At 39.2% G+C, this 21,679-nt stretch overlaps 1 protein-coding gene across 1 annotated transcript in view; it reads left to right on the top strand.

Annotated features, from left to right (window-relative positions):
* Nucleotides 1-9,097, top strand: part of PLA2R1 (phospholipase A2 receptor 1) — a gene marked incomplete at both ends in the record, with an annotated part of 111,688 nt that extends 102,591 nt beyond the window's left edge. The window contains 7 exons of the mRNA XM_080689393.1: nucleotides 885-1,123; nucleotides 2,547-2,715; nucleotides 4,458-4,598; nucleotides 5,572-5,688; nucleotides 7,135-7,311; nucleotides 8,733-8,765; nucleotides 8,883-9,097. Coding sequence (XP_080545519.1) covers nucleotides 885-1,123; nucleotides 2,547-2,715; nucleotides 4,458-4,598; nucleotides 5,572-5,688; nucleotides 7,135-7,311; nucleotides 8,733-8,765; nucleotides 8,883-9,097 — 1,091 coding nt within the window. The remainder of the gene's footprint in view (nucleotides 1-884; nucleotides 1,124-2,546; nucleotides 2,716-4,457; nucleotides 4,599-5,571; nucleotides 5,689-7,134; nucleotides 7,312-8,732; nucleotides 8,766-8,882) is intronic.
* Between the last annotated feature and the right edge of the window lie 12,582 nt (nucleotides 9,098-21,679).

Consider the following 21,679-nt stretch of genomic DNA (forward strand, 5'->3'; position numbering starts at 1 on the left):
AGGTGACATATTAATAGTCACCTCATAGGAACTGTGTGTGCATGTATTTCTAGCATTGATTAACTTGAGTTTTGAAAAGTTCTTTTTAGAATTTATAGATTAAACACATCAATGAGTGTTACAGTCTCAAAAGTATCACCAAGTGTTTTATCTGAGAAAATATACTTATAAAATTAAGTTTGCAATGCAATCTATAACTACATAATGCATGTTAACAACCTGTTATTAAGTGCTGCTGGAGCAGGGTGTGAGGCAGAAGAAAGCTGCCTGTGGAGAGTACCAGCAGCTATAGTAACAAGTGGTCAGTTTGACAAAAGATAGTCAAAATGGGAACTCTTGGAGCTGGGTGTGGTGGCACACTCTTGTAATCCCAGCATTGTGAGACTGACACTGGAGGATCATGGTTGCGGACAGCCTCAGCTACTTAGTGAGGCACTCCATAACTTAGTGAGACCCTGTTTCAAAATAAAGAATAAAAAACAGGGCAGGGGGTGTAGCTCGGAGGTAGGATGCCCCTGGTTTTCATCCCCAGACCCGCCAAAAAAAAAAAAAAAAAAGGAAACTCTTGAAGGTGGGGATGTAGCTCAGTGGTAGAACACTTGCCTACCATGCACAAGGCTCTGAGTTCAATCTTCAGACAACAAAAACAGAAACTCTCCTAGAAATTATCCAATCCAAGCTTATATATTTAAGAAACTCATTCATTAACTTTTCCAAGTGTTCCAATGCTTTCACATCATGTACACTTTTGGTAGTGCCCTCATTTTAAAATAGTCAATGGAGGAAGAACTCTCTGGTCAATGTGGATCATGGTAACAAGGATACCTGCTAGTTATGCCTCCTCTTTTCTCATCCAGATGATTTTGTTGTTGTTGTTATTCTAGATACTTCTGAACACCACGTAAATACATCTGATATGTATCCCATCCCCAAGACCTTGGAATTTGGAAACAGAACATACAAAATAATTAATGCAAATCTGACCTGGTATGCAGCAATAAGAACCTGCCAGATGCATGGTGCAGAACTGCTCAGCATTGCAGACCAGTACCAACAGTCCTTCCTCACCGTTGTCCTCAGCCGGCTAGGACATGCCCACTGGATTGGATTGTTCACCACAGATGTAGGTGCCCTAGGTCCCTTGGGATAGCTTTGCATAATTAAATGGCATATCTACCTCCTTCATGATGTAGCCATTGAAATTAGTACAGAAAAAAAATTCCCAGAAATCATAGTAAATATAACATTTAAATCGTTGGTTTATTAAAATAAACTGACAATCTGTGGCTACAAAATAAGAGGTGCATCTTTTTAGGATAAACATCAACTTGCCTAATTTCTAGTCATAAGGCCTTCAAAGGTTCTCTCTGAAAATTTCCAAGTACCCCAGAATCCTGTGTCATATATACACTGGAACACATTTCAAACTCAAGCACTACATTTGGGTAATGTTATATTTAAGAAATTCCCTCAAACAATGTCTGATGCTTTCTGCCTTGAAATTTGATTATTATTAGTTCTGTGCTCCCATAAATTTAACATGTTGGCTTTCTTTTTGTTTCTTCTAGAAACATGATTTGGAGAATAAGCTTTTTTCTTTTGATTTTGTTTTAAATAAAAGCATTACATGCTCAAGATAGTGAAAAGTAAATTCTATCCTGTTTTGACCTCCAGTTCTATTCCCCTATGTTATTCTAAGCAGTTTCTTGGATGCTATCAAGAAAATTTCTATGTATACACATGTATGCATGTGTATTGGATGAATATATCTATTGTTTTCTAACATGTTGCATATACTGTCCTTTAAATTGTTTTTTTCATTTAATATGTCTTCTATAACTTTTCATGTGAGTACATAGAATTTTCATGCATTCTTTGGAACAGAAGTATACATAGATATACCACAGTTTATTAAACTATTGTCCTGTGAATGTACATTTGGGTATTTCTCAGTTTTTCACAATTACAATGCACAACAAATACCTTTGTGCAGATAGGGTAAATTTCCAGAAGTAAAATTTCAGAAGTAAATTTTAACAAGAATTATCAAATTGCCCTCCAAAAGTTTGCACCAATTTACATGCTAAAAGATTACATCTATTTTTTAACATCCTTATTAACAATGAGTTTTGTCAGTATTTTTATCCTTGTCCTTGTAATAGATGAAAGAATGGTATTTTTATGATTGCTTATTGTGTTCTTCCATTACAGAATTTCTTGTAGTCAACTTTGTGTTTTGATCTCTGGGTTTTATATCATTTAGAAAGATTTTTCTCCACACCCAAATCATAAAATATTAAGTTTTTAGTAACACTTATGTTTTTAATTTATGCTCCTATCCTTGATAAATTTTGGATTCATTTTGGTGTTAAAAAAAACCAAAGTATTGATTCTATTTCCCTCTGATTAATTACTAGGAAATTATTATTGCAAGATTTTTTGTTTTTATAAGATATTCCTTTTTGTCAGCCCATACTCAGAGGTGGAAAAATATGGAAATATAAGTATATGTGGGAAGGAAATGATGGCTCGATTTCCCTCTACAGAATGGTATTAATTTTGACTGGTCAGATGGCACCAAATCCTCTTTCACTTTCTGGAAAGACAAGGAGTCATCCCTCCTTGGTGACTGTGCTTTTGCTGACACCAATGGACGCTGGAGTAGCACAGCCTGTGAGTCATTTCTGCAAGGTGCCATTTGTCATGTGCCCACTGGTAGGTACAATTCGATTCAACTCAAGAAATACATCATGCACTCCTGCTATATGTAAGGCTATAATGAGCAGGAGATACAAGTGTGAGCAGTGAGAAGTCTCTGCCCTCAAGAAGCCTCTGGTCTTGTCAGGGATGTAAAACCAAATAACTGCTATTCTAGGTATAGCTACCAAGTAAGATAAGAGAGGCAGCAAATGCCATGGGAACTAGCAAGAGAAAGAATGTATCATATCCACTCGGGGAAAAGCAAAAAGGATGCGCGAGGATGTGGCGGGAAGATGGACCTTGAAGAATGGGTGGGATGTAAATGGGTAATAATAATAGGACATGGAGAAGCATTCCAAGGAGAAAGGCTTAGACACAGAAGGATGTCAGGATGGGCATACGTAAGGCACAGCTGGTGTTGATGTCTGCCCACATTACAAGCTGAGAGGTGAGAAATCAGACTAGAAACGTGTGTTGGGGCATATGTGGAGGGCTTAACAGGATTTATGTTGAAGTCTAAGACTAGTAGAATCATCAAGCCATGATGAAGGTGGTGGTGGTGGCAGTGTTAGCTCATAGTGCTTATTTATTTACTATATATCTTGTACTGTACTTTGCATGATATCCCATTCACACCAAGTCCACTTGGCCAAGCCCCTTTATTAAAGATGAAACTTAACCCAGAGCATTAAGTGGTTTCATGAGGGTCTCAGGAGAATCTCAGCTGTCCACCAATTGTACCAGGAGCAGAAGCCAAGTTTCCTCACTCTCTGATATGCTGTTTATCACATTCAACCAGGTCATCTCTCTCTTTTACCATAGTATGTATAGAGAGTTCCCTAGCACTAGCTGGTCTCATTTTAATTCTCTCATTTCATAATTGCATTAGTTACATTTTGCATTAAATTAATTGCATGACTGCACTGAATGCATAATTGCATTTTAATCCTCGTTGTATTATTTACTTATATCCTGGGTATGATAACATATACATTATTTAACTTTAGATAAAAACAATTCATAATTAAATGTAAATTATATATGTCCATATATATTCATATATTATATATGGAAAATTGTTTCTAAAATGCTATAAAACTGACCCTCTCAATGCATTTATTGAAGCTTAAGAAGTGTCAGGCACTAACACATTCAAACTTATCAAATTGTTAAAAGGATATTATTGTTAGATCCCTGTGTGTAGAGTACCACACCCATGACCACAGGGCCAGCAATTAGCAGAGCTGAGACCTCAGCATGGATGTAATTGACCCTCATGCTTTTCCTCTGAATTCAAATTTTCTTTATTTACCTTATGTTATTGTATCATATATTATTGAACACATTATTTTATTTCATACATTTATTAGTGAGTAAAGATTTTTAAAAGCTGTGACACCCAACACTGCACAGAACACACCTTGTATATGTGGAAATTCCTTTTGCCAGCATCATTCAGCTGCCAGATGTCCCAGTCTTTAGGCTTCCACTTGTAAGCATGAAAGATAGCCACCCTCATGCAGCCAGTGCTCTGTCCCTACAAAGCTATGTATTAATATACCCTGTGATGTTTAGATGAAGATTACTTCTGCCAAAAATGCTAGAAACTGGCCCTAGTTTTGTAATCATTTATATTAAATCCAATCCATGAAAATCTTATTACATATGTTATTTTGGTCTTTCATAGAAATGTAATGTTTATCTCAATAAATGAAGCTGCTCACCACCCTGAAATCATAACTGGCTTTTTTTCATAGAAACCAAACCATCTGAAAACCCAGTGTTTTGCTCAGAAACATCTATTCCCTGGATAAAATTTCAAAGTAATTGCTACAGTTTTTCCACAGTCCTGGACAGCGCGAGTTTTGAGGCCGCTCATGAATTTTGCAAAAAGGAAGGTAATTTTTGTGATGGTGAAGTGCTTTCATGTGCTCCTTGTTGACATTTTGGTAAACAATGTGGTTTTCTTTGTTTTTCTTATTATTTAGTGACTCTAAAGGTAACAAAAACTATCGAAGGCAATAAGTACTATTCAATTTTCTTGTTTGGGGGCAGCTACCATAACAACTCAATGTCCAGTGCAGAATTTGAAAACTTAAAATGATACTTCAGAACACTGTTCTTTCCCAGAAAATGTTCCTTTTGAATGCATTTGCATTATGATTTTTTAATGGTTTCTAAAATTAATACTCTATATTTTAACTTAAGTGCAAGCTTGTATCCTTTTTGTATCATTTACTGAATGTTATTTCTCTTGAGATTTGTAATCAAAATCACTTTGTTAATAATGGGAGTTTTTTCAAAGTTTGAGCTTTACAATAAGGTATAGAAAACATTTTTTTTTTTTTTTTGTGGTACTGGGGTTCCTGGAAGCCCTTCTACCTCTGGGATACACTCCCAGGGGCTATACTCCCAGACCTATTTTTTACTTTTTTATATGGAAACAGGGTCTCTTAAGCCAGCGCGGCTGGCTTTGAACCTGTCGCAATCCTCCTCTCTCCGCTTCCAAAGTGCAGGGATTACAAGCGTGCGCCACCACGCCCGGCTTATAGAAAACATTTTTAAAGTATCCTTATGAAGCTGGGTGTGGTGACACACGCTTGTAATCCCAGTACTTGGGAGGCTGAGACAGGAAGATCACAGGTTTGCAGCCAGCCTCAGCAACTCGTGAGGCCCTCCGCAACTTAGCAAGACCCTGTTTCAAAATAAAGAATAAAAAATAGGGCTGGGGGTGTAGCTCAGAGGTAGAATGCCCCTGGGTTCCATCCCCAGTTACACACACACACACACACACACACACACACACACACACAGAGTATAAGTACGTATAAACACAAATACTTGCTCATTTGCTGCTTGCCTCTTTCATAGGATCTAACCTGTTAACAATAAAGGATGAGGCTGAAAATTCATTCCTCCTGGAAGAGCTTTTTGTTTTTGGTTCTTCTGTCCAGATGGTTTGGCTGAATGCTCAATTTGATAGTAACAGTAAGTGATTTGGGTAGAGAAGCGGAGAGGGCATAAATAAATACACAGCAGTCTTAGCTGATGATAATGGCATCTGTGAGCCAGAAAGCACTCCTTGTATGCATTTACTGTTAAAAATAAAAACAGCATAAATCCTCAAGCCATTTCTTCCAAAACAACATTGATAACCTTTTCTCTTATCCTTTGAAATAATCCCAAATATTAAAAATAAAAACAAACACCAGCAGATTTGCTTTTATACTTACTATGAATATGCGTGTCTGGAACACTGTACTCAGAAATTTCATTGTGTCATACCAAACCCACTCTGACTTGAAGATGCCACAGGGTCCTAAATGCTACAAAAGCACAATAGAGCTATGGAAATGTCTCCGTGATAAATCATGCTATTACAATTCTTATTTGCTAATCATAAAAACCAGAGTTGTAATAAAATGGAGACATGATATTCTCTTGTAATGTAATTGATGGGTATTGAAAGATATTAGTAAAAATAATATTTTCATTGGCATAAAGAGCTTACTATAGTGGTGAACCACGGTGGGGTGAGACTACCCTTGTGAGAAGTATTTTAATCACAAAAATTTCTTAGCATGTCTAGCAGTGGTGATAATAAAAATAGATCCACTTTAGTTTGTTTTACTGTTCATTTTAAATTCATTTCAGACAATGCACTCTCCTCTCCTCTTACTGCCTATTCAGCGGATGGTCTCTCACCTCTACCCTTTTGGTATATGGCTGGGAATGATACTTAAAGATATGTATTGTAAACTGGGTGTGATGGTGCATGACTGTAGTCCCAGTACTTGGGAGGCTGAGTCAGAAGGGTCTCAAGTTCGAGGCCAGCCCACCTTTTGCTCATTTGCCAGCAAATTGGCAAGACTGTCAGCAAACTAGAGAGACCCTATTTCAAAAATAATAAAGGGCTGGGGGTGCAGTTCAAAGATAGAATGCTCCTGGGTTCAATCCCCAATACAACAACAAAAAGAGAGAAAAGAAGAAAGGGAGGGAGGGAGGGAAAGAAACTCACTACAAAATCCCTTAAGAAAGTAAGCTATTTTGTAATGACAAAGATGTTCGAACTTCAAAGGATTTTTCTTTACATTGATTAGTTTTCTTTGCTCAGTGATTTGAAGTTATTTACTTACTCAATACTTTTCTTGCACGTTTATGGAATATTTCAGTACCCAAGCTCTTACATTCATAAACATGATGTCCTAAATTAACTAAATGAGAACAACGTATCGAAAATAAAGAGATGGTTGTTCACAAGGCAACCTCACTAATATCTGCCTTTCAGTGCTGAGTTCATGGCAGTCCAGAGAGCTGAATACTTCTGAGAAGAGCCTCATTAAATCTAGGGGCTGCTTTTTATGGTTCATTCCAGTCTTAGTGTGTTTGATTATCATGCACATAACTTAAAATAAGTGAGTAATTCTTCTACAGATGAAACCATAAAGTGGTTGGATGGAACACCCACAGACCAATCAAACTGGGGCCTTCGGAAGCCAGATGTGGACCACCTCAAGTCCCATCCATGTGTCGCCCTGAGAGTCCCCGAAGGAGTATGGCAGTTGTCCCCGTGTCAAGAGAAGAAGGGGTTTATATGTAAAATGGAGGCGGGTGAGTAAAGTCAGCCTTCATTTTCATTCTCTTTTGACTAATGTCAAAAGACATTAACTTGACATTAACTCTCAGCAAACTAGAGAGACCCTATTTCAAAAATAATAAAGGGCTGGGGGTGCAGTTCAAAGATAGAATGCTCCTGGGTTCAATCCCCAATACAACAACAATAACTTGAGTATTTAAAGTTTTTGTTTGTTTTTTGGTTGTTGTTTTGTGTGTGTGTGTGGTACTGGGGTTCCTGGAAGCCCTTCTACCTCTGGGCTACACTCCCAGGCCTAGTTTTTATATTTTTATTTGGAAACAGGGTCTCTTAAGCCAGCGAGGCTGACTTCGAACCTGCGCGATCCTCCTGTCTCCGCCTCCCAAGCGCGGGGATCACAAGTGTGTGCTACCATGCCCGGCGTATTTAAAGGTTTTTAAGTCCAAGTATTTGAAGAGTATTCAAATAAATTCTGGAAATATTTTGTTTTACATCAAATAAGTCATAGGCCATTTCACCTCTATCTTTCTGTGTTATAAAAGGAAAAAATCATTACAACACAACTCAGTCGAAAACTTCATGACTTTATGACTGCACCTAGCTTGTACTTCTATTTCTTTTGTAGCACATGCTGAGACTAGATAAGAATGCTTTAGCTTAGAATTTAAAAAAAATATGAGCCAGACTGGTGGTACACTTGTGTAATCCATTGGATTACTTGGGAGGCTGAGACAGGAGGATTGCATGTTCTAGGTCAGCCTCAGCAACTTAGCAAGACCCTGTTTCAAGATAAAAAATAAAAAGGGAACCGGGCATGGTGGCACATGCTTGTACTCCCAGCATTCAGGAGGATGAAACAGGAGGATTGCAGTTCACAGATAGCCTCAGCTACTTAGCGAGGTCCTCTGCAATTCAGTGAGACCCTGTTTCAAAAGTAAAAAAAAAAAAAAAAAAAATAGGGCTGGGGATGTAGCTCAGAGTTAGAATGCCCCTGGGTTCCATTCCCAATACTGCAATAAAATAAAATAAAAAGAGCTGGGGATGTAGCTCAGAGGTAGAATGCACCTGAGTGCATTCAACTTCCAGTATAAAAAAAGTAAAGAAAAAGAAAAATAAGAGTATATGTGTTTGAGGACATTAATAATAATGACCACTATAAATTAAGGGTCACCAAACTTTTCTTGTAAAGGGCCAGATAGTAAGTATTTTGTGCTTTCGGGGCCCATGGTCTTTGTTACACTGGTCCTGCCTCATGAAAAATGTTACAGACAGTACATAAATAAATGAATATGGCTGAGTTCCAGTAAAACATTTACAAAAACAGATGACCAGAACTGATACATGGACCATAGTTGCTAATCCTGGCTATAGGTAATGACATAATTTTGCTGAATTAAACGAAAAACTTGGTTTTAATATTTTTTGTATTTGATTTTAGATATTCATACTGTTAAGGAGCATCCAGGAAAAGGTAGGTTTGGAATATATTGGAACACTTTGATTTTTCTTAGAAATACTGAAATAGAAAGCATCTATGGGAGAGCATCTAATGCTTCATCACCATTGAATTCCTCTTCCCCTCTTCCAGGGCCCAGTCACAGCGTCGTCCCTCTCGCGGTCGCACTGACATTGGTCATATTCCTGGCCATTGTCACACTTTCCTTCTGCATATACAAGCAGAATAGTGGCTTCTTCCAGAGACTTGCAGGGTTTCGGAATCCTTACTATCCTACCACCAACCTTAGCACAGCAAATTTAGAAGAAAGCATTCTCATTTCTGATCTTGAGAAGACTGATGGATGACAAGGAAGTCAGCTAACACCACAGCCATGACGATGGATGAAGAAGACTGCTGGGGGAGTCCTGTCTGGGTTTCCCTTTCACCAGAAGCCAGAAGAGTGTGAATTATGTCACCATTTCAATTATTCTTAAAATAGGGGCTGGTTTCGAAGTGTGACCACATCAGATGACCTTTGATTTATTCACTTCCCTAAACAGTGATGCATTCTTAAAAGGGGGAAATTATGCAGTGGTTTTATTCAGAAAGACAGGAACTGTTAAAAAAAAAAAAAAAAAAAGAAACCCCCTATTGAAAACTCCCAAGTCAATGTGAATAATAGTTTTTGCCTTAATATACTTCTACTAAAATTTTTTTGGAAAACTTCAAACCAATCTGGTACCTATTCAGACATTTACCCAAACTCATCCTATTAAAAGAGAGAGAAAGAGGAAGCAAAACAAATTTTTAAATCCTGTATGTGTATATGAAAGGACCAGGCTTTTGGTGGTTTCTTGTTTGTTTCAGGTTCAATCATTTTTTTAATAGCCAAGTTTGGAAAGTACTAATTTCTAAATTTAAAACTCACAACTCACAACTAATATTTAGGGTAACATTATATCTGAATTATCAATCTAAAGACCTTTATTTTAACAGTAAAGATCTCAGTGAGTAATACGTTTTCATAAACTACCGTAGTGGTAAAATGTGGCCATAAAGCCTTCCATTGCAAAATAATTAGTTTGAGTGTGTGTGTGTGTGTGTGTGTGTGTGTGTGTGTGTGTACTAGAGATTGAACTCAGGGAGCTCTACCGCTAAGCTATATCTCCAACCTTTTCATTACTCCCCCTTACTCTTTTTTTTTTTTTTTTTGATACAGGGCCTCGCTAATTTGCTGAGGTTGACCTTGAACCTCTGATCCCCCTGTCTCAACCTTCCAAGTACTAAGACTTTAGGTGTATATAAGCCACCATGCCTGGCTTAGATTGATATCCAAAAGTTTCTTATAGATAAGTTCAAAGAAATATACTGAGGTCTGAATACTATTTGAATTCATGGGATTTATAAAAAAAACTAAATACATAAAATAATACATAATATTCTTAATAACCAGAAGATACAAAATATAACTTGAATTTAAAAGGGAAAAAATTGAGGATCTGAATTATAGTTCCAATAGTACTAGACTAAAGGATATATTGAAAAGTAGTAAATAAATTTCTCTCCAATAGTGATCTAGGTGCCTTTATTATATAAATGAGTAGATTTAGCTATTCTTTTAATAACTATTATTTTCTGGAACCATCTCTTTTTGTGTTAGACAAGTTAGTGCAGCTAGTTAATAATGATTTAAAGTATGATATTGTCTGAAGTTATAAAAAATCGCAAGCTTGATCTTCCTTCTTTAATTTCTTGCAAAGAAGCTTGGCTCCATGATTAATATTCAGAAGTTCACTACTACACAAATGTTTACTGTGAGGAACCTTTCCTATTAGGAATAATGTTTATTCTAGAAACTGGGGTAAGTCAGGCAGGTCTTGATATTCCTGGCACATAGTTTCTAATAGGGAAATACTAACAATATATCCTAGTAAAGAAAACAGCAGGTGGTAGCCAGGCATGGTGGCACACACTGTGTGTGCCAATGTTAATGCTTGGAAGGCTGAAACAGGAGGATTGTAGGTTTGAAACCAGCCTCAGCAACTTAGCAAGGCTCTTAGCTTTGCTAAAATAGGTCTAGGGGGCATAGTTCTGAGGTAGGATGCCCTGGGTTCAATCCCCATTACCACAGCAAAGGAAGAAAGGGAAGAAGAGAAGACGAGAAAAAGAAAGGAAGGAAGGAAGGAAGGAAAAGAGGGAGGAAGGGAGGAAGGAAGGAAGGAAGGAAGGAAACAAGATGAACAATTAAATAAAGCTCTGTGATAGAAATGGGGAGTCTCCCTGGCCATGTGCATTTTAATTATTACAACCAAATGCCTGGATGCTGGTAGCCACTAGACACAAGGGGGAGCTCTGGGAGAAAATATGAATGAATTTCTAAGCAGCAAACCAGCATCCTTAGAAATAGGATTTGAAACGCATACTCCAAAAATGGAGTCCTGTGGCTCAAAGCGTGATTGCCACCTCCGGAAACAGCTCTTTGCTGCTGATGTGTAGTTTACACACTTGGAAAATCTTTCATAAGTTTTCTAAGTCTTAGGACTTCATTAAAAAAAAAGATGTTATATTACATGGCAGTCATATTTATGACTCAAAAGAATAATTGCCTTTTGCCTTGAGCTAACCAGATGGTATAAAAGCTCAATTTAACAATCTGTCAAGTGAAATTAAAATTCTGTTATTTTCAGTGGACTTGAAAAAACTGTAATCAATTAGCTTTCCAGTCAAAGAATATAGCCACACATAACAATTTGACAAAGTATGTCGTTAGGAAAGTGGTCGTATAAAAAGAAACTGTATTGCTTGTCAATGCTCTGTATTTTGGTATTTGGTATTAAAGCACATCTCCAGAGAGTCTGTTCCTGTAAACAGATTGTATACTCTTGGCCATTGCTAAAATTTCAGAAATATAAAGTACTAAACTATTCTGTGTTATTCATATATGTGTTCTTTTTTAAATCTTTTTCCACATTTATTTTTAATCTGAACTGGATTTTGTAGCTACAATATAAAAAGAAGAAAAGTAGCAGGGTTACAAACTCACACATAGTGAATATACCCCCCTTTTAAAAAATGAGTTCTTTCAAGCCGGGTGTGGTTGTACACGCTTGTAATCCCAGTACTTGATAGCCTGAGACAGGAAGATCACAGTCCGTGGATCCTACCTCTCAGCTACTTAGTGAAGCCCTCTGCAACTTTGTGAGACCTTGTTTCAAAATAAAGATTTTTTTTTTTTTTTGTGGTACTGGGGTTCCTGGAAGCCCTTCTATCTCCAGGCTACACTCTCAGACCCATATATATATTTTTTTTTCTTTTCTTTTCTTTTTTTAATTTGGAAACAGGGTCTCTTAAGCCAGTGCGGCTGCCTTCGAACCAGCGCCATCCTCCTGTCTCTGCCTCCCAAGCGCGGGGATTACAAGCGTGCACCACCACGCCCGGCCCCAAAATAAAGATTTTAAAAAATTAGTGCTGAGGGTGTAGCTTGGAGGTAGAATGCCCCTGGGTTCCATTCCCAGTACCACAAAAATTAATAACAATAGTAAAAAGAGTTCTTTCCTATGCACTACCCTGAGCCTCTGTATAAACTCTGGGTAATGAAGATCTCATATTTTCCAACTAAAGACATTTTGAGTTCTTTAGATCCCAACAGTCTTCTTCCAGGTTAAATGTTTCTTTTATTCGAAGCTCCACGCCCTATCAAGGGTGGATTAGGTGATCTCATTCTTGGTGTTCCTTTCCCTTTTTAACATGGCGGTTGGACCTGTGAGAGCCTGCTGTGCACTCTGGCATTGGGACGGGAACTGAGAGTGGATGTGTGTTACCCTGTGTCCACTGAGAGCAGCTGTCTGGCCCGGCTCCTGGTTCTGCTGGTGACTTCTGAAGTGTGTAGGTGGTGCAGCTTGTCTGTTCTTGATCTGGCCCTATCCCGGCTCTCTCTGGCACTATAGGTTTCCTGAGACCTGGCTGTGAGGCTCACTCAGTGCCCTCCCTAAACGCTGCACTTCTTGGCTGCCTGGCCACTTTGCCCCCACAGTGCTGAGACCTACCCAGCACTGTCAACTACTCCATTGTTCAGAGGAGGCTAACTGCTGTAGCCACCAATGCCCAGATCTTGGAATTGAAACAGGCAGAGGCTTATTTCTCACCTATGTCTACAGAAGCTTGCAGGAGGATCTACTCTATTCAGGCATTCATGGGTCCAGGACCCTTCCTATGTAATTGGGCCTCCATTTCTTTCCAAAAGGCTTCCTACCTGTTGCTGACAGCGGACTTTACCTTGAGATCTGCCTTTGATTGATTCCGTAGTTTCTATGAGTGTATGTGAGTTCTCTTTCATTTTTTGTTTTTTGTTTTTGCACTGAGACTCGAACACAGAGCCTCACTCATGTTAAGCCCGTGTAGTGACATGAGCTATCCCCCCAGACTCTTCTTCTGAAATCTATTCCCTAAGTCAACAGTCTTCAAGCTGGGAACACAAATCCTGAAGGTGCACGAAGATGTACAAGAGATACAGAGGCAGGGACTTTTTAAAGGATCTGTTTCTAGATGCTTAACCTTGATGGTTATCCTTCTTAGAAGTGACTTACCTGAGAATACCCTGGACTAAAGTGTCACGGAGCTGCTTCTTTCCTACCTTAAAAAAAGGCATGGATTCATGGATTTCGCTCCAAACCTTGTTATGATAGCTTACCTTGGGAAACTGCTCCGTAGCACCAAAGGAAAAAAATTCAAAATATTGGTCTCAGTGAAATTGCTTCAAATAAAAGGAATCATAAACCCAGTGCAAAGCCTCTTGCTTTTCCCTTAACATTTTCTGATAAGGATGAAGCAATGAATTAGAAATTAGTCACTGTAGTGTATATCCATACGGCACTGCTAGGCCTCTTTGTGGAACAGAAGTGCTACGTACCTTCATTTGAGACCTTAGCCTGTCCATCCCTTGACTATCATCAAAGGATGTCTTTCTAGAGAGAAAGTCTAGTAAAAGCAAAGTGAAGAGAGTATAGACATTGCTAAGAACTTGACATTTTATGCTATCCAGGTGAAAAATTCATGGCTTTATACATGTTAGGTTTCTTTTTTTTATTATTTATTTATTTATTTATTTATTTTATTTTTTTGGTGGTACTGGGGTTCCTGGAAGCCCTTCTACCTCCGGGCTACACTCCCAGACTTCTTTTTACATTTTTATATTTGGAAACAGGGTCTCCTAAGCCAGCCCGCGCGGCTGGCTTCGAACCCGCGTGATCCTCCTGTCTCTGCCTCCCAAGCGCGGGGATTACAAGCGTGCGCCACCACGCCCGGCCTTATCCATGTTAGGTTTCTAAATGAGTGGCAATGATGAGTATTAACATGTTTATTTGAAATATAAAATGGAATCAAGCCAAGCATGATGTCACACACCTGTAATCCCAGTACTTGGGAGGCTGATAGGAGAATCACAGGTTTGAGGCCATTCTTAGCAATTTAGCAAAACCCTCAACAACGTAGTGAGGCCCTGTTTCAAAATAAAAATAAAAAATAAAAAAGTCGGCTTGGGGTGTAGCTCTAAGGTAGAATGTCCCTGGGTTCAATTCCCAGCATTTAACACACACACACACACACACACACACACACACACACACACACACAGACAATGAAATCAGACCTTTTCTGAACATTGTCTTACTTGGCTTTTTAGTTTGGCAATGAAAATACTTCTCAAGTAGTACAAATAACAGGGAACAAGATCAAGGAAAAAAGGGATACTGATAAATTTTGACAGAGGTAGAGAAAAAGGGTTAACTTAATGCCTAATAAGTAGTAGGATATTTTAGTGAAACAGCTTTCTTTCATATATTTGTGAGTTAGAAATCAAGCTTTTAGCTGGGCGTGGTGGCGCACACTTGTAATCCCCGCACTTGGGAGGCAGAGACAGGAGGATCGCGCAGGTTCGAAGCCAGCTGCGCACGCTGGCTTAGGAGACCCTGTTTCCAAATAAAAATGTAAAAATAGGTCTGGGAGTGTAGCCCGAAGGTAGAAGGGCTTCCAGGAACCCCAGTACCACCAAAAAAAAAAAAGAAAAAGAAAAAGAAAAAAGAAATCAAGCTTTTAGCAAACTTTTCCTCATAATAATTAACTAGTAACAATATTATTTCTAGTAAGAATGGGATATTATTTCCCAATATTATTTGTTTGCTATTATAAAACAACTTCAGATAAAATTTCTGTACTTTTTTTTTATTATACTGGGCATTCTACTCCTGAACCACACCCCTCAGCTGTTTTCTGTTTGAAAACAGGATCTAAGTTGCTGAGGCTAGCTTTGAACCCAAGATTCTCCTGTCTCAGCTTCCCAAGTCCTGGGATTACGGGTGTGCACCATCATGCCTGGCTCTGTACTTACTGTAAGGATTTTCATAGAATAAATCCTAAATTCAAATATAAAAAAAAGAAATCAAGCTTTTAATTTGGTGCCAACAACAAAGAAAAGATGGGCCACGTTTATATACAGTTAACTTTTGAATCTTCTGGAAAAAAGTGATCACAGGAATGACACACTGTTACCTTTACTCTGTGACTAAGACCATTTCTCCCACTTCTTTATAGTGATTCCTAGTTAATATTAAAGTGAATTAAAAGAGGCAAAAATATAGATGGCTGATTATACATGACATTCAATTATTAACTTACATAAACAATTTCAGTTTAAATCTTTATCATATGTGTGCAAGCAACATAATTAACATGTACTATGGTTCCCAGAATCCTTGGGCATAAAAATAATAGCTTATAGCCAAAGAAATGTAAGCTTAAGTGAGCATTAGAAATAAGCATTAAAAAGTTATAAGCTGGGCGTGGTGGTACACGCTTGTAATCCCAGCATTTGGGAGGCTGAGATAGGAGGATCGCGGTTCTTGGACAGCCTCAGTTACTAGTTAGGCCATTTTCAATTCAGTGAGACCCTGTTAAAAAATAAAAAATAAAAAATAGGACAGGGGTTGTGGCTCAGAGATAGAATTCCCTTGGGTTCCATTCTCAGTACTGCAAAAAAAAAAAAAAGTTATCTTGAATTATATACAGGAATTTACAGCATTTATAATTTTGTTTCTGGGCTTACAATTCAGTATAAAATGACTGAAGTTCAATTTTGTTAATTCGTTATGTTGTAAAAAAACAAAGTAATTTGCAATAGTTTTCTAAACAGTCTTTAAAATTTAGCTACAATATTCAGGTTCAGAGAAAATGTCAGTATTTTAGGTATGGCTATAAATATGTTTTACATTTGTTTCATTTCATAAGGCAATTACATTATTGTTGCATTTTACATGTTTTTAGAAGAAGTCAACAAATGTGCTTAATTCTGAAGTGCTGGATAAAAAAGTGAAAATCCGGCCGTGCTTATAATGCCTAATGATGATTTCTAATTACGGAAGAAAATCTATAACTAAAACCACAAAATGAGCCCTCTGTATACCAGTGACCTTCTTTACTAAGAGTTAATTAACACAAGCACTTGCTTCTTGCAGAGCACTTTGCTATAATTTAGAACAAATTAAGGCAAAAAATCATTCAAGTGCTGTTTTCTTCACACCATGAAGTAAGTGTGATGGACCAAAGTTAACTCATTTTTAAATATTATCATTCATTTCTTATAATTATGAGCAGCAACACCATATCTTTTTTTTTTAAAAAAATCCTGATCTACACTCTTTTCAATTTGTTTCCTGTGTGCCTATTTATTAATGGAAATTAATTTTCAAAATTGATATAAAATACCCTTTTGCTTTTCTTCCATTAACTCTCATAGTTTTATAACATTCATTATATATTTTCCTGGATCTTTTTCATATATATATATATATATATATATATATATATATATATGTATGTATATATATACATCTTTTTCAAATATATATGTGTGTACATATACTATACATATACATATACATATACATATACATATACATATACATATTGGTATATTGGTACTGGGGATTGAACCCAGGGGCATTCTACCCCTAAGCTATACCCCATTCCTATTTTCTTTTTTTTTTTTTTTTGCCATACAGGGGTAGAATCCAGGTGCATTCTACCTCTAAGCTACACTCCCAGCCCTATTTTTTGTTCTTTATTTTGAAACAGGGTCTCACTGAGTTGCAAAGGGCCTCACTAAGTCGCTGAAGCTGTCTGCAAACCCAGATCCTTCTGTCTCGGCCTCCCATTTTTTTTAATTTTCTTATTTTTTTGCGGGTCTGAGGATAGAACCCAGGAGCATCCAACCTCTGAGCTACATACACCCCAGCCCTATTTTTTATTCTTTATTTTGAAACAAGGTCTCACTAAGTTACGGAGGGCCTCACTGAGTAGCTGAGGCTGTCCGCAAAAACCACAATCCTCCTGTCTCAGCTTCCTGAATGCTGAGATTACAAGTGTACACCACCACCTCCAATTGTTGTTGTTATTATTAGTAGTAGTATTGTGGTGGTGGTGGTGGTGGTGGTACTGGGGTCCCTGGAAACCCTTCTACCTCCGGGATATACTCCCAGACCTATTTTTATACTTTTTATTTGGAAACAGAGTCTCTTAAGCACACACCTGTAATCTCAGTAGTTAGGAGGCTGATATAGGAGGATTACAAACTTGAGGCCAGCCTCAGCAATTTAGTCAGACCCTTAGGAAATTAGTAAGACACTTTCAAAATTTTAAAAATAATTAATTAATTAATTAAGAGATACATATTTAGCTTACATATTTTATTTTCTATTAGAACACATAAATCTACATTTAACCACTAATCTTTTGGTATTGAGACAGGATCCTTCATTTTAGTATTGCTTCTAGTTGGTCTTATGCATAAAAGCATATCCATAAAGTTTTGTCCACAATCTCTAGTTTCACTGTGTTTACTGGGTGAGAATTTAAAGATGTCTGTAGCCAGGCGTGGTGGCGCACGCTTGTAATCCCAGCATTTGGGAGGCTGAGACTGGAGGATCATGGTTCACAGAAAGCCTCAGCTACTTAGGCCCTCTGCAACTCAGTGAGACCCTGTTTCAAAATAAAGAATAAAAATAAATTGGGCAGGGGGTGTAGTTCAGAGGTCAAACGCCTCTGGGTTCCATCCCCAGACCCGCAAAAAATAAATAAATGTCTATAGACCAATCTGAGTCTAAGCCCCACATTTATACAATTTACCTTTATAGTTGAAGTTATTTTGCTCAATAACAAAATTTTAGGTACTCACATTTATTGAGTCCTTGCAAAAAATAAAATATTTTAGTGTTCATAAAAGAATTCTTTTCATACTCATATTTTCTGCTATAGAATTAAGTTATAAAATTACAATACCTTGCCGGGCATGGTGGTGCACGCTTGTAATCCCAGCATTCGGGAGGCTGAGATAGGAGAATGGCAGTTTGCAGCCAGTCTCAGCAACCTAGTGAGGTTTTGCAACACAGTGAGACCCTGTTTCAAAATAAAGAATAAAAAAATAGGGCTGGGTTCCATCCCCAGTACCGCAAAAAAAAAAAAAAAAAAAGACAATACCTAGTGTATTGGCATAAGCAGATTTGGGGACAAACACAAAGAACTGGCATTAGACATCTGAAGGAACCAGTGGGCACAGCAGCTGGGCCAGATCGTATTCCAGAGAGGGCTTGGCTAATCCAACGGGGCACCAGGGTCCTGAGCTTCCTGAGCTGTTGGGCCGTCGTCGGTGCTTGAGGCTTTCTCCAATACAGGAAGTGGGACTTTCCCTCAGAACTTAACTCTGAAATCCACACAGAATGGATCTGAGCATAAATAAGCAAAAAAGAAAACAGCTCCAAGGCACCTGTTCTGGTTGTAGTTTGATTAATCTGTCTGAAGGAAGAAGGTGAGAGTGAGGAAGGAGTGGGAGGAGAAGCAGGTCCTTCGTCCTTTGCAGCCAGTGGGGAGAGTCGGGGGTGGGTGAGGGACCTGAACCTCTAGAGGTAAGGCTCCTAGGAGTATGTGCTTTAGGGGACTTGGGAGTTCTAAGGACATCCCCCGGTGAGGTTCATACATTAGACTATCTCACTTCCTGCTCTGGGCATATCTTGCTTTATTCCATATTTATGTTCATCAAAAATTTCTAGTTAGAGGCGGGGCGTGGTGGCGCACGCTTGTAATCCCCGCTCTTGGGAGGCAGAGGCAGGAGGATCGCGCAGGTTCGAAGCCAGCCGCACGGGCTGGCTTAGGAGACCCTGTTTCCAAATAAAAATGTAAAAATAGGTCTGGGAGTGTACCCCGAAGGTAGAAGGGTTTCCAGGAACCCCAGTACCACACACACAAAAAAATTCTAGTTAGGATTTAGGTCTTCAGCGTAGGTTTGCCTAGTACTGAGAGAATGTCTGATCTCTCAGATGCTGAGTATTGGGGTCCTAGGAGAATGACTGTCTAGGCCAAAGGAAATGGCTTCACGGTAGTGATTCAGTTTTTTGTGCAGCTTGGGTGAAGGTGCCAATGGTGTGAGCTTCTTGTCTTAAATTTCTAATTGTAAATTGGTAAATGCAGCATTGCAGTGTCCTCCTGAGTCTCATGCATGACTCTGCGGGAACAGTGGTAGCTCTAGATGGTGTAGGCAAGCTTGCTGGGCAGCAGGTCTAGATCCCAGGAAGCTATATTGCTGCCACGATTCTAAAACAAGTTTATACGGTGCTCACTGAGCAGTAGAACCCTCACATAGTTCCCTTATGATATCTGCTTCAGCTTCTGTGGGTGTTTAGTTAGAGTGAGGCATGGCATGGCATCGCTTGTCCCAGAAAAGAGTGGATTATTATGACTTAAAATCAAGAACCAGCCCTAATATGCGAATGCTTGAAAGAAAATGCTTCATAGGAGGAACTCTAGACAAAGGAGCTACTATAGATGAGCAAATAAGGTGACCTAACTAAGGGGATGGGAGAGAGGAAGAGGGAAATTCTCTAATGCACATGATGTACTTTAACAAACATATCAATGTGCTGAGCCAAGCATGAGAAGGAGGGAGGGGGAGCGGATGGGGTGGGAACTGGGTGAGGGCTAAATGGGTGATGTGTGCATGTGTGTCTCCACCATCTTGATTCCCATTAAGATGTATGAATAAAATGCACCAATAAAAATAAATAAATAAATAAATAAATAAATAAATAAATAAATAAAATCAAGAACCAGGCCCTGGAGCATCATGATGATCTTCATGGATTCGTCTCTACCCAGCCTCCCCCTTTTTTGAAGGGCGGCTTCCACCAGCTCCCATCCTACCTATTTTGTGGATGTATTTGGGAGATCAGAAATCTATTTCAAGCACCATTTTTCAGATGACAAAAGCAAGACTTAGAAATATTCTCTGATTTTACAAAAAGCCCATGGCTAATTCACGGCAATGCTGGATTCAGACGCTAAGTGTGTGATTCCCAGTTTCTGAGCTCACCAGGAAATCTGTGGACTGCAGGACCACAGACCCCAGAGCACTGTGGAGAGGTGGAGCCGACCGAAGTGAGGTCACAGTAGAGAGGTGACTGGGAAAGAGACCTTGTTATTGGGCCAGAAAAATCAGAGAAAGGCACCGTAGGCTCCGTCCCTCACTCGAACACCCAAGGAGGTGAGACCAATGTGATTGATTACTAGAATCCAAACAGGTCTGAGAAGCAGGGAAGGAGCCCTGGGAGGGCCCTGAGAAGGACCAGAGCAAGGAGGAGTAGGAGGGAGAGCAGGAACCCCAGCGGAGCCACCCAGAGCACCTCACAAAAAAATTCAAAAGCAAAGCTACTCACCTGATTTCTTTTCGTTCGTTCTTTACTTTTTTATTTTTTATTTTTTCTAGTAGGGATTGAACTCAGGGGCATTCTACCTCTCAGCTACACCCCACAGCTTCTCCAACTCCCTTTTTTCCTTAGATATAAAGAACAAAACTGTGTCCTTTGCAGAAAAGCAAATGGAACTGGAGAGTATTCTGCTAAGTGAGATCAGCCAGACTCAGAAAGTCGGGGGCCATATGTTTTCTTTCATATGTGGAAGCTAGAGAGAAAGCAGGAAGCCCTTTTTTACTTCTTATTTTGAAACAAGATCTCGCTAAGTTGCTGAAGCTCGCCTCAAACATGCACTCTTCGTGGCTCAGTCTCCCAAGTCCTGGGAGCACAGGCCCATCGTGTCCAGTTCCATTTGCTTTTTTGAAAGATCTTCTAATTAGAAAACTTCCTCCTCTGGCCTTGGAGACTACTTGTTTCTTTGTTGCTCTGTGCTCCTAGAACTGATGCACTCTTACTGAAAGCCAGTGGGTAGCATTCCAGCCTGATTGAGGATGTAAAACAAGCAGGTCTGAAAGTCTCATAACCCCAAGAAAAAAGAGAACTAACTGCACAGGAGCCCTTTTTAACAGTAGAGACTGGAAAGCAGAGTAAGGGAACCAAAAGGTAACTGAGTTTAGAATCGAATTAGTCACATTTATTTGAAATCTTAACTCCAAGGCCTTCAGCATCGATTGTTCAGTCCTGACTCCAGTCCTGCATATGCACTGGCTAGTCCGCCAAATCCACACGCCACCCTCTGAACGCTGCTCTGTGCCTCAGATGGCGTGTCCTTGCCCTCTGACTTCCGTTGGGTCTAGCTTGATGGGAGGCTCAGAAGAGAGGTTTAAAAATGGACAAAAAGAATGGTTAGAACCTTGCCTTGCTGCAACCTGGCAAAGCCCATGTTACTCCACTGGGGCCTGAGTGCCCGTCACCTCCCTTTCCCACAGACCAGCATCTGCCAGATCCGGGCACACCACGCCCAAGGGCTTTTCAGGCCTGCAGTGGTGAAAGCTCCCGCTGTGTGGAGCTTGCCCAGGGGCTTCAGCACCCATCCCTGCTTCCCTTGACCTTCCCACACCTTTATTCAACTCTCTCTACCACTTTCAGCAAGCCATCCTCTTCCTAGAAGAGCCCCTACTGACGCAGCAAGCTTGCAGACATAGAACATTCTTT

Source organism: Muscardinus avellanarius (genome assembly GCF_963383645.1).
Source record: "Muscardinus avellanarius genome assembly, chromosome: 2".
NCBI lineage: Eukaryota > Metazoa > Chordata > Mammalia > Rodentia > Gliridae > Muscardinus > Muscardinus avellanarius.